This window comes from Carcharodon carcharias, chromosome 3 (assembly GCF_017639515.1).
Source record: "Carcharodon carcharias isolate sCarCar2 chromosome 3, sCarCar2.pri, whole genome shotgun sequence".
Lineage (NCBI taxonomy): Eukaryota > Metazoa > Chordata > Chondrichthyes > Lamniformes > Lamnidae > Carcharodon > Carcharodon carcharias.
This window is the reverse complement of record NC_054469.1, coordinates 81,372,889-81,386,137: the sequence shown is the minus strand read 5'-3', so window position 1 is coordinate 81,386,137 and position 13,249 is coordinate 81,372,889. Positions and strand designations below refer to the sequence as shown.

Genomic DNA, 13,249 nt, shown 5'->3' with positions numbered 1-13,249 from the left:
AATGGAATGTTGGCCTTTATTTCAAAGGGAATGGAGTATAGAAATAGGGAAGTATTGCTAAAGCTATACAAGGCACTAGTTGGACGACACAGAACACTGAACAATCTTGGTCCCCTTATCTAAGGAAAGATATACTGGCATTGGAGGCAGCCCAGAGAAGGTTCACTCGGTTGATCCCAGGGATGATGGGATTTTCTTATGAGGAGGGGTTGAGTAGGTTAGGCCTGTACTCACTGGAATTTAGAAGAATGAGAGGCGGCCTTATTGAAACATAAAATTCTTAAGGGGCTTGACAGGGTGGATGCTGAGAGGCTGTTTCTCCATTGTGGGAGTGTCCAGGACCAGAGGGCATAATTTCAGAGTAAGGGGGTGCCCATTTAAAACAGAGGTGAGGAGGAATTTCTTCTCTCAGACGGTAGCCAATCTGTGGGATTCTTTGCCGCAGAGGGCTGTAGAGGCTGGGTTAAGTATATTCAAGGCTGAGAAAGACAGATTTTTAATCAGTAAGGGAATCAAGGGTTATGGGGAAAAGGCAAGAAAGCAAGTTGAGGATTATCTGATCAGCAGAGCAAACTCAGTGGGCTGAATGGCCTACTTCCGCTGCTACATCTTATGGCCTTATTGTAATTTCTTTGAAATGTCTGTGGAATCTGTAACTGTTTTCAAGATTATGAGTTGGTATCAATTATAATTTTATCGAAGAAGAAATACTGGTCCATGTGACTTGGCGACCCCTAACCTGGAAGCAGAACCAACAGGAAGGAAGTTAACATATAAAAACTGTGGCTGGCAGACACATAGGAGAACTGGAGGTAGAAGACAATCAGCACACAGATGGAGCTCTTGGGACACTGTACAAGCAGGCTAAAAAGGTCCAAAATCTGGAAGGCTGCGTGAATAGCTAAAAGATGTCCAGCTGGGTGTTTTACCAGAAGTAGCCAAACTGTTTCCCTGGGTCAATTGTAAAGGAGCTCTGGAAAGCTACACCAATCTACAAAGCACAAGTCAGGAGTGTGAGGGAATGCTCTCCACTTGACCGGATGAGTGCAGCTCCAACACTACTGAAGAAGCTGGACAGCGTTCAAGACAAAGCAGTCCACTTGATTGGCACCACATCCACAAACATTCACTCCCACCACCACCACAGTAGCAGTGTGTATCATCTACAAGATGCATTGCAGGAATTTACCAAGGCTTCATAGACAACAGCTTCCAAACCCTGACCACCACCATCTAGAAGGATAAAGGCGGCTGATACATGGAAACACCAGCACCTGGAAGTTCTCCCCCAAGCCACTCACCATCCTGACTTGGAAATATATCGTTGCCCCTTCACTGTCACTGGGTCAAAATCCTGAACTCCCTCCCTAACACCACTGTGGATGTATTCACACCACATGGACTGCAGCGGTTCAAGGAGGCAGCTCACCACCACCTTCAAGGGCAAGTAGGGATGGGCAATAAATGCTGGCCTAGCCAGCAAAGCTCTCATCCCTCAAATGAATTTTTTTTAAAAAGGACTATCACCACCCAAGGGAGAAGGGGTTCATAGAAACATGCCTTGCTGATGATAATCATATCCATGAAACTGAGAGATAGGACAGGACTCCTCAACTACCCTGTGTTAATAAAGAACAAAGTATTGTGGAACTGTTTGGCCACGTAGTGCCATGTGTTTGCAGAGAGTGATGCAGGTGCTTGTGGTTGTGTAAGACACCTTTGTTGTATCAACTACTTATAGCAAAATCGACCCTTTATTTGAAGATATCACTTGCCAGTTAATACATGTTTAATTTATGTCAGCACTAGTTCATGTTAGAAAAAGTGAAATCATTTGGCAATTTCACTAGGGGTAGTTTGGTAGATTTGGTTATTTTGGGTTATGGTTCTGCCAAGGGGATCATAAACTGGAATCTACTGCCCATGAAGGTTGTGGAAGCAGAGGTGATTAATGATTTCAAAAGGAAATAAGCTCTCAGGGATAGGGGTGTACAGCAGGATAATAGGAGTGACTGGATTGCTCCACAGAGCTGGCACAGATTCCATGAGCCAAATGTCCCCTTTCTGTGTCATAAATGACTCTCATTGCAGGATAAATATTGGTCAGAACAACAGGGATAATTCCCCTGCTAGTCTTGAAAATAGTGTCACAAGATCTTTTACATCCACCGGAGCAGTCAGATAGCAGTCCTCCAAGCTGGATCGCATTATAAATAATTCCCTCTACTCTCAGTCCCCAATTTTTTTTCCCAAATCCACCATCAGCTGCGTTCTCAAAAACAACCAACCTCCTTCTCTCCTTACAAACAAATGCCCACCTTCAGCCCACTTTTTCTCCAAGTCCTGGACTCTGTTCTAAGAACAGAAAATGTTGGAAATACTCAGCAGATCAGACACCATCTGAGGAGAGAGTGACATAATAGGTTTTAATCAAGTACAGCACTTTCCCATGTAAGCACAAGAGGCGCAACACCTGCCCTTTTACCTCATTCCTTCTCACTGTCCAGGGCTCCAACAGTCCTTCCAGCTGTAAATGATTTACTTATACTTTCATATTAGTTCACTATAGTCACTGCTTACTGTCTGTGCAGAAGTGGCTGGATCAAGTGTAGATTGAGTGACTGCTTTAATGAACACCTCTGTTAAGTCTATAAGTGTGACCCCCAGCTTCCAGGTGCCTATCATTTTAAGTCTCTAGAACAGTGTAGGCAGCTCAGGGCAGAAGGGTCAGAGTAGGAATGAAGCAATGGAGTTCAACAAAAGTTCAAGGGACAGCACCTCATCTTTTGATTAGGCACTTTACAGCCCTCCAAACTCAGCTCAACACTGAATTCAACAATTTGTGATCATAACCTCTGTTCCTACTTTCCTGTCGACAGCTGTAGGTAACAATTGTTTTTCCATTTTACACTCCTCTCAATTCATCTTTTTTTTTCCCCATTCCATTACCACTTTTAATTTCTCCTGCCTTCCACCCTCCCAGACCTTCCCTTTTGTTCTTTGCCACTCTCCACCCTCTGCTTTCCCTGCCTGTATTGCTTAGAACCTATTACACATCTCCTTTTCCATTTTTGACAGAAGGTCATCAATTTGAAATGTGAATTGCTTTTATCACAGATGCTGCCTGACCTAAGCATTTCCTGCATTTTTTTATTTCCAATTTCTAGCATCTATGAAAATCTCTGCTCTTTGTCTCTATTCAAAATTTTAATTTTAAAGAGCATTTGCTTCCCTAATCTTACTTCCAAAAGCATATTACTTCATTTTCCTGAAGGCTTTCATAATTCATTAACTTATATATCTCCATTTACTGACTGCAAAATTTCAGTTTGTTTCTTCATTATGCTAGAAGAGCAATGGTCCCTTCAAAGACCCATGTAAAAAACCACTTGATCTTACCAGTCTAAGAAAGTTCCTTTAACACCCAGCCTTTGCTTTCCTCCTACTAACCACATCTTTATTCCAGTGGCCATGTTTCCTTTAATTCTCTGTCCGATTATTCATCCTTCAATTCTCCTTATGGATTAAGTTATCAACCACATCCACTTATTTTCTTAATCTATGCTGTTGTTTCAAGATGGATCAAGCATGATAAACCCCAAGTTGGCTGACCCTGACTAATTTATGTTTCTCCAAATACTTCATTTAATTACATATTATAGACCACTAGTTTACCAACAACTGAATAAGACCAAGGACCTATAACTTCCTTATTAATCCTATTCCTTTTTGTTTTGCCACTGTCCCAACCACTGGCATAATTTTTCTTCTCTCATCTTTGGAACGTTATAGTTAGAGCCTCCACTATTTGTCCTTTCTATCAAGGCAGTTTACTTCCACCTCCATAGTATCACCCATCTTCATCCCTGACTTAACCTATCTCCTGCTGAAAACCTCTGTCATTATGACCTCCAAACTCAATTCCAAAACTCTCCTGACCAGTATCCCCTCTAAACTTAGTTCAACCAAACCTCTGCTAAGTCCCATTTCCTCATCATTCCTGTGCTTGCTAACTTCCACTGGCTCTCTCATTGCCAGCAACACAAATTTAAAATTCTTATCCTTGTGTTCAACTCCCTCCATGACCTCAACCCTCCTCATCTTCCTGTCCTCCTCCAATCCTCTGACCCTCCTCAAACTCTACTTCAATTCTGGCCTCTTGTTCATCCCATGCTGGTTCAGCTGTCCAGACCTCAAGCATTAGAATTCCCTCAAAACCTCTAGGTCTCTCCAAGATATTTAATCAAACTTATCTCTAAACAGGCTTTTGTTCACTTGTCCTAATATCTCACAATGTTCAAATTGTGTCGGATAATGCTCTTGAAAAGTACCTCGAGATATTTTACTATGTTAATGGCACACTACAAATGCAGCGCCAGGTATCTGCACCCGCAGTAACTATATCATCCCCCAAAACATGTGTATTCTTTTAGCCATCTCTTTACCATGCAGTTCCATTCTGTTTAACATCTTGTTCCTTAATTTTTCCGATTAAGATTTAAATGACACCTTCTGAAAATCCATGTACACATTCCTGTGACTTCAAAATATTCAATTAAAAATTGAAAATCCATGTTGACCACCCTTAAATGTTCTCCCATTTCATACCAGATTATCCATCAATTTTGCAATCCTGACAAAGTATAGAAGGAAACAGCAAGCTACCAACATAAAGGCAGCCAAAAGTACAAGAACTCACCCCCCAACTTTCCAGTCAAATAATCTGAAATGATTAGCATGAGCTCCCAGCACATATAGCCCTGCAGCAAATACTAGCTAGGGACACAATAAACTTGAGCTGTCATATTATATGAACATTCCCAAGTAACAATAAGCAGCTACATATGGGGAAAAATAACTTCCAAAGTAGGCCCACTCTTCAATATTTGCCAATGTTTTGGGGGAATGGAGGGGGGAAAGAATTACCAAATAAAAATGAAGTAAAAATTAAACCCAAGGTGGAGGCACAGAACAGAGACAGTGTAAATAACATGGGTACAACAAAACGCCATATTACAGCAAGAAAAATGGTCGTACTATTGCACAAGATGGGTGCCAAGAGCATCACCAGAAAGCAACAGCTGCAACATACCAATCAGGTGATGCCATTCAGGGTCAGCATCTGTAAACACTTTCAAGAGTACAGAAGACAACGGTACACTTTAAAGGAATGTGGCAAACACAACTGTACCATTTATCAAGCCATAAGCACAGAACTGCAACACAAAAAATTACCAATTTGTTTCACATGTACTGTTCACTCATGGAAAGCCCTCACAACCGCTTTTTTGCTGCATTCCATGCATGTGCATACTTTGGGACGAGATTCAAAGTGCAAACAATTAATAGCATTGCATAACAGCAAACAGAAGCATCCATAGGCCTTTAAGCCAGCCCTACCATTCAGTTTAGATCATGGGTGATCTTCTATCTTAACTCCATCTTCCAAAAGCATCCACATGTTCTTTGATTCCCTTAGTATCCAAAGCTATCAATCTCTGCTTTGAATATACTCAACAGCCCCCTGGGGTGGAGAATTCCAAAGATTCACAATCCTCTGAGTAACAAAATTTTTCATCAGTCCTTAATGGCCTATACTGTGGCCCTGTGCTCTGGATTCCCCAGCCAGGAAAAAACAAGCATTTTGGCAATATCTACCCTGTTAGGAATGTTATATACTTTAGTGAGATTGACTCTCATTCTTCTAAACTCCAAAGTTATAGGCCTAGTCTACTCAATCCCTCATCAGGCAATCCCCTCATCCCAGGAGCCAATCTAGTAAACATATGTTGCACTTCCTCCAAGGCAAGTATAACCCTTCCTTGGAAAGGAGACTGAAACTTTACACAGTACTGTAGTAATGTGGTCTCACCAAAACCCCGTATAATTGCAGCAAGGTTTCTTAATTCATACCCCAATCCCTTTGAATTAAAGGCTTACACAACATTTGCATTCCTAATGCTTGCTTACCTGCATGATAACTTGTGATCCATATACAAGGACAGCCAGGTGCTTCTAAATAGCAACATTTCCCACTATTGTTATTTAAATTGCTTTTCTATTTTTCCTACCAAAGTGGAAAACTTCACTTTCCTATACTATATTCCATCTGCCACATTCTTGCTCAATCGCCATCTGCCACATTCTTGCTCAATCGCTATCTGTTTAAATCTTTTTGCAGTCTCCTTGCATCATCCTCAAATATTTTCCAAGAGTTTTACACATCAAATCACTAACACAACTTAACCATTTATTCACTGACAGATCAATGCTCCTCTGACTTCCATCTCAGATTTTGCATATACAAGATTCAAAGAACAGGTCTCAGATAGAGAATTGTGCATGCATCAAATATCAACATACTTGGAGGATTTCAACATAGGTACAAAGCACAGATGGAATCAGAAAAAATGAAGCAGGCACCCAGGGCACTTGCTCATGTCATGTTCCTCCTCGTGCACTCACATAACAGAAACATAACAAAAACGCAAGTTCCACTGACATTGCATCAGGAAAGCCAGCATTACAACAGGATATGAAGGCATTAGAGGGCACAGAAAAGATTTACGAGATGAGGGACTTCAGTTATGAGGATAGGATGGAGAAGGTGGGGCTGTTCTTAGAGGAGGTTGAGAGATTTGATAAAGGTATTCAAAATCTTGAGGGGTCTGGACAGAATAGATAGGGAGAAACTGTTCCCATTGAGGGAAGGATCAAGAACCAGAGGACACCAATTTAAGGTGACTGACAAAAGAACCAAACACAACGAAAAGCTTTTTACACAGCTGGTTATAGTAGCTGAAGTGCACTGCCCGAGTGAAGTGGGTACAGATTCAATCATGGCTTTCAAAAGGGAACTGGACAATTATCTGAAAGAAAAAACTTGCAGAGCTACGGGGAAAGGGTAAGGGTTTGAGGCAAACTGAGCTGCTGTTGGAAAAAGCAGACCCAACACGCTCCTTCTGTGCTACACCATTCAATTCTATGATTTATCCCTTTAATAATTCCTAAACAAATTCCATATAAATGGTATCCTACATGGTTTTGACAAAAGACAATGGGAGAAAGTGAAATGCTGCTTTCAGTGGCCCAGAGCAAGGCTACATCACAAGACACATTCCCCTCTGAATTTTTCCAAGCATCAACAAACCCATAATCATCCAGAAGACATTAGTAAGCTTGAACCAATACCAACTCAAGCCAAGTACATGAATGAGGAAAAGCAAAAAAATACAAAGGGGTTAGGGTTAAAAGCTTACATTTATATAGCACTTTTCACAATCACAGAACATCCTAAAGCACTTTACAGCTAATGAAGTACTTTTGAAGTGCAGTCACTGTTGTAATTTAGGAAACAGAAGCACCTACACAACATTCTGACTTGGAAACATATCACCTTTCCTTCACTGCTACTGCTTCAAAATTCTGGAGTCCAGGACCACTCGGCTCCAGACATCATTTACAGCCTTGGTCCAAACAAGAAGTTTGGGTAATTAAACTTAAAAAAAGTTTGTGATTGGGCTAAAGAGCTGAATTCAAGAGGTGAGGGTGCCAGCCCTTGATGTCAAGGCAGCAGTTGACCAAGTGTGGCACCAAGGAGCCCTAGTAAAATTGAAGTCAATGGGAATCAAGGAAAACTCCCCCTTGACATTCATTGGCATTACCACTGCCGAATCTCCCACCATCAACATCCTGGGGTTTATCATTAGCCAGAAACTTAACTAGGCCAGCCATAAAAAATACTGCAGCTACATAAGCAGGTCAGAGGCTGGGAATTCTGGCATAACTAACTCACCTCCCAACTCCCCAAAGCCTGTCCATCTTCTACAAGGCACAATCAGGAGTGTGATGGAATACTCTCCACTTGCCTGGATGAGTACAACTCCAACAACACAAGAAACTCAATATCACTCAGGTCAAAGGAGACCACTTGATCAGCAGCTCATCCATCAGCTCATCACATTCACTCCCTCCACCAATGGCACAGTGATAGCAATTTGTACATCTACAAGATGCACTGCAGCAACTCGCTAAGCCTCCTTCGACACAACCACCTAGAAGACAATGGCAGCAGATAAATGGGAACACTACTTGCAAGCTCCCCGCCAAGCTACACACATTCCTGACTTGAAATATCATCGTTCCTTTACGATCACTGGGTCCCTTAACAACAGTGTGGGTGTACTACAGAGCAGTTCAAGGTGACTTACCAGCACCTTCTCAAAGGCAATTAGGGATGGGCAACAAATACTGGTCATCACTGACAAAAAAAGCCAATTTGCATACGGGGAACTCCCAAGAGCAGCAATATGACAACGATCAAATAATCTTTTTTTCAGTGATTTGATGGAGATACAAATATTGGCCAGGAGACCAGAGATAACTCTTTGAATCATCCTCAAGATACAAAATTGGATCTTTGCCACCAAAGAGAGCAGATGAGGCCTTCATTTAATGTTTCATCTGATTGACAGCACCTCTAGCTAACACGAGATTTCAGCCTAGGTTTTTGCGTTCAAGTTTCTGCAGTACAACCTGAATCCACAATTTTCTGATTCAATCATGGCTGACACTTGATTTTTAACAATCTGGCAGTATAACATTTTGCTGCAGTATTGACTTTTACACTTGGAGTTGTCCCTGTGTTCTTTTTTGTAGGTCAGTCTCCTGAAGATGGCATAGCTTAATAAAAAATTCTTTTGGGAAGCAGTGGCAGCAAACTGACAGTCTGAAATGCCAGGCTGGACTGCCTAGGTCAAGCTCCTGGGGTAATGACAGGTACCAACATAAATCTGAGCTGCAATCACATGACTGTTATCCTGATTTTATCTTCCTATCAAAATCTTGGAGCACCATTAGAACTTCAAAAGGAACTAACATCCCGAGCACTTTGCTGCAAGCAAAATTGCAGATGCAAGCACAAATGTTGTAGAAGAGGAGCAACTAAGTCTTGTAGTACTAAACTAAATGAGGCAAAGTAATGCTCTAGTTACAAAGGATATTAAACCAACTGGGAAGAAAAGCAATCTACATTGGCAACTGTGCAGTTTTCAGTCAAACTCCAGATTCACTAATGCACATCCTTGGAAACTTAGAACTGCACTTAGGCAATTTGGGGAGGGGATGGAGGGTAGTTGTCCCTTAAGGGAATGGGTATGTTCCATATCAGACAAAATTCACATATGACTATCTCTCAGTGGCTTAATCTAGAAGCAAAAATGAAATGGGCTCCTTTACATGTAGACAAGGCTGGCAAAACATTAGTTTTCAGATTGGAATCTAATTAGCTTACAGTTACTATTGCTCCAATTGTTGTCTACCTTCAGTTCACTTACCTGACCTACTTCGTTGCACAGAACTGTATCCTTCCTTATGGGACATGCAACATATTGATTAAGCAAATAATGTTGGATGCATTCTCCAATCAACCTGAAAGTGGGTGGATGAGAGTTTGGCAAATTAAGTTTTTCTGTGTACAATGATTCCTGTTGTATCTGGGTGCCCAAGAATTGAGTCTGTATACAGAACAATGCAGTCACCAAAAACCCAAAGAAAACTGGTCAAGCTCACAATGCTAATATTAACCCACCAGATTTATCTACACACTATAGTACAATCTTTAATGCAATGTCTCCTCCCATTCCATGCCCAGCTTTGCCACAATCCTTCAAATCTGGTTTCCATCCATTGCAGAACATTGGAATGGCCCTATCCAACTACAAAGCTAGCACATAAAAATGGAGGAAAATAGCAGACTTCAGGCAGACAGATTAGTGAAATGGGTAGATACATGGCAGAAGAGGTTTAAAGTAAGGAAGTCTTGCATTTGGAAAGAAGGATGAAGAGGCACGGTAAACTAAAATGGCACAATTTTAAAGGGGTGCAGAAATAGAAACCTGGCTGTTTACATACATAAATCTTTGAAGGCAGCAGACTAAGTTGATAAAGCTGTTAAAACAGCATGCAGGATGCTGGTTATAAAATTGGTGATAAATATCCTTGGTTATAAATAGGGACATGGAGTACAAGAGTATGAAATCCCCAAAGCTTGATAACCTACATCCCAGGGTACTAGAATTCTATAGATTCTGGAACAGTCCCAGCAGATTGGAGGGTGGCTATTGTCAACATGGGTTATGAAAGGGAAATCATGTTTGACAAACCTACTGGAGATTTTTTTGAGGACGTAACCAGCATAGATTAGGGAGAACCAATGGATGTGGTGTATTTGGATTTTCAATCAGCTTTTGATAAAGTCCCACATAAGGGATTGGTGTGCAAAATTAAAGCACATGGGATTGGGGTACTATGTTGGCATGGATTGAGAACCGGTTAACTGACAGAAAACAAGAATAAATGGGTCTTTTTCCGAATGGCAGACAGTAACAGGGATCAGTGCTTGGGCCCCAGCTATTCACTATATATCAATGGTTTGGATGAGGGAACCAAATGTATTATTTCCAAGTTTGCGAATGATACAAAACTAGGTGGGAATGAGTGGTAGGGATGTTAAGAGGCTTCAAGGCGATTTACACAAGCTGAGTGAGTGGGTAAATACATGGCAGATGCAGTATGATGTGGATAAGTGTAAAGTTATCCACTTCAGTAGGAAAAACAGAACAGCAAAGTATCATTTAAATGATGATAGACTGGCAAATGTTGATGGAAAACGAGACCTTGGTGTCCTTGTACACCAATCACTGAAAGCAAGCATGCAGGTGCAGTAAGCACTTAGGAAGGCAAATGGTATGTCAGCCTTCATTTCAAGAGGATTTGAGTACAGGAACAAGGATGTCTTACTGCAGCTGTACAGGGCCTTGGTGAGGCCATATCTGGAGTACTGTGTACAGTTTTGGTCTCCTTACCCAAGAAAATATATACTTTCCATAGGGGGAGTGCAGTGAAGCTTGACTAGGCTGATTCCTGGGATGGCAGGATTGTTATATAAGGAGAGGTTGGGTCAACTAGGCCTGTATTCACTGGAGTTTAGAAGAGATCTCATTGAAACGTATAAAATTCTAACAGGGCTGGACAGACTGAATGCAGGGATGTTTCCTCCGGCTGGGAACAAGGGGTCTAGAACAAGGGGTCACAGTCGCAGGATACAGGCCATTTAGGACAGACGAGGAAAAATTTCTTCACTCAGAGTGAACGACCTGAAGAATTCTCTAGCACAGGAGGTTGTGGATGGCAAGTCACTGAATATATTTAAGAAGGAAATAGATAGATTTCTAGATTCTAAAGGCATAAAGGGGTATGGGCAGAGAACAGGAGAATGGCATTAAGATAGAAGATCAGCCATGATCATATTGAATGGTGGAACAGGCTCGTAGGGCCAAAGGACCTACCCCATCTCCTATTTTCTATGAAAATATGCTAAACCATTATAAATCCAGAAGCAAAAAGCAGAACACTGCACGTGCTGGAAATCAAATAAAAACAGAACATGCTGGAAATGCTCAGTGGGCCAGGAAGCACCAGTGAGGATGCTGCCTGACCTGCTGAATATTTACAGAATTTTCTGTTTTAATTTCATTATAAATCCATGGTTAGGCTTCACCTAGCATATTACGTACAATGCCAGGCACACTTTAGGAAGGATGCTAAGGCCATGGAGATCGTAGAGGTGATTTACTATAATTGCACTAAGGATGGGGGCCTTCAGTTACACGAAGAGGCTGAAGCAGAGACTTCTCTCATTCGAGCAAAAAAGGTTAAGGGGAATCCAAAATTGATGAGCTTTGATAGAGTACATAGGAAAAGCTGTTTCCACTTGCCAGGGGGGTCAGAGGAGTAAACCAATTTAAGGTAATTGAAACAAAGAACCAAAGGGGAGATTACTTTGTTTTAAAAAAATACTTAGTGGGTTATGATGGTCTAAAACTGGATAAATAATTGGAGAAAATGTTTCAGGACTATGAGGAAAGAGCAGATTAATGGTACTAATCAGATAGCTCTTTCAAAAAACTGGCACAAGCAAGATGGGCAAATTGTCTCCTTCTGTCCTGTACGATTTTAACATCTCCAGGAATGACTTCATCCTTCCCTCCTGATTCCTCAAAATCCATTCTTGGCTTCCTCCGATTCATAAGACCATTAGCAAGAGTAGTAGGTAATTGGACCAATCAAGCCTGCTTCGCCATTCATTAAGAGCATTGCTGGTCTGATTGCATCCTTAACTCCACTTTTCTGCCTGCCCCCACAATCTCTGTAGATCAAAAATCTGTCTAGCTCAGCCTTGAATATACTCAATGAACCAGCCACCACTGCTCCATGGAAAAGAATTGAAAAGACTAACAGCTCAAAAAATTCCTCATTCCCACCTTAAACGGAAGGCCACTTATTTTTGAAGTGTGCCCCCTAGTTCTAGATTTCCCTCATGAGGAAATATCCTCTCAGCATCTACCTTGTCATGCCCCCTCAATCTTGTGTTTCACTAAGATTACCTCTCATTCTTCTAAACTCCAATGGTCCAACCTGCTCAACCTTTCCTCATCAGACAATCCCTTCATCCCAGCAATCAGCTTAGTGAACCTCCTCTGAGCTGCTTCCAATGCAGGTATGTTCCTGCTGACAAATGGAGACCAAAACTGTATTCTAAGCACGGTCTTACCAATGCTCTGTACAGCTGTAGCAAGAGTTTCCTACTTGAATATTCCACCCCCTTTGCAATATCTGCCAACGTTCTATTTGCCTTCCTAATTACTTGCTGTACCTGCATGCTGATTCCTGTACAAATTAACCCTCTGCACTACATAATTCTGCAGTCACTATTTGAATAATTCTTTATTTCTACCATGTTCCCGATTCCGATCTTATTTGCACTTGTTTGTTCACTGTCCCTTATTCTGGTTATGATTACCTGTATTGTTATCCTGCATAACGAGTTTGTCCTTCATCTCCAACTTTCCAAAACTGCCCTCACGTGAACCCTCCCCTCCATTATTGAGATTGCAGACCTATCTACAGGTCTAGTTATACAATTTGCCAGAACACCAGTGCCAGCATGGTTCAAGTGATGGCCATCCCAACAGTACAACTCCCTTTTTCCCCAGTACTGGTGCCAGTGCCCCATGAATTGAAACCCATTTCTCTCACACCAATCTTTGAGCCATGCATTCAACTCTGATCTTTTTTACCCTATGCCAATTTGCTCAAGGCTCAGGCAGCAATCCAGAGGTTGTTAGCTTCATGGCTCTGCTTTTTAATTTATCCTTTAGCTGCTCACACTTCCTCAGCAGCAGCTCTT

At 41.5% G+C, this 13,249-nt stretch overlaps 1 protein-coding gene across 1 annotated transcript in view; it reads right to left on the bottom strand.

Annotated features, from left to right (window-relative positions):
- dazl (deleted in azoospermia-like) overlaps positions 1 to 12,068 on the bottom strand; it is a 198,076-nt gene extending 186,008 nt beyond the window's left edge. Inside the window, exons 1-2 of the mRNA XM_041183964.1 lie at positions 12,012 to 12,068; positions 9,336 to 9,515 (exon numbers count right to left, since the gene is read on the bottom strand). Coding sequence (XP_041039898.1) covers positions 9,336 to 9,515; positions 12,012 to 12,068 — 237 coding nt within the window. The remainder of the gene's footprint in view (positions 1 to 9,335; positions 9,516 to 12,011) is intronic.
- Between the last annotated feature and the right edge of the window lie 1,181 nt (positions 12,069 to 13,249).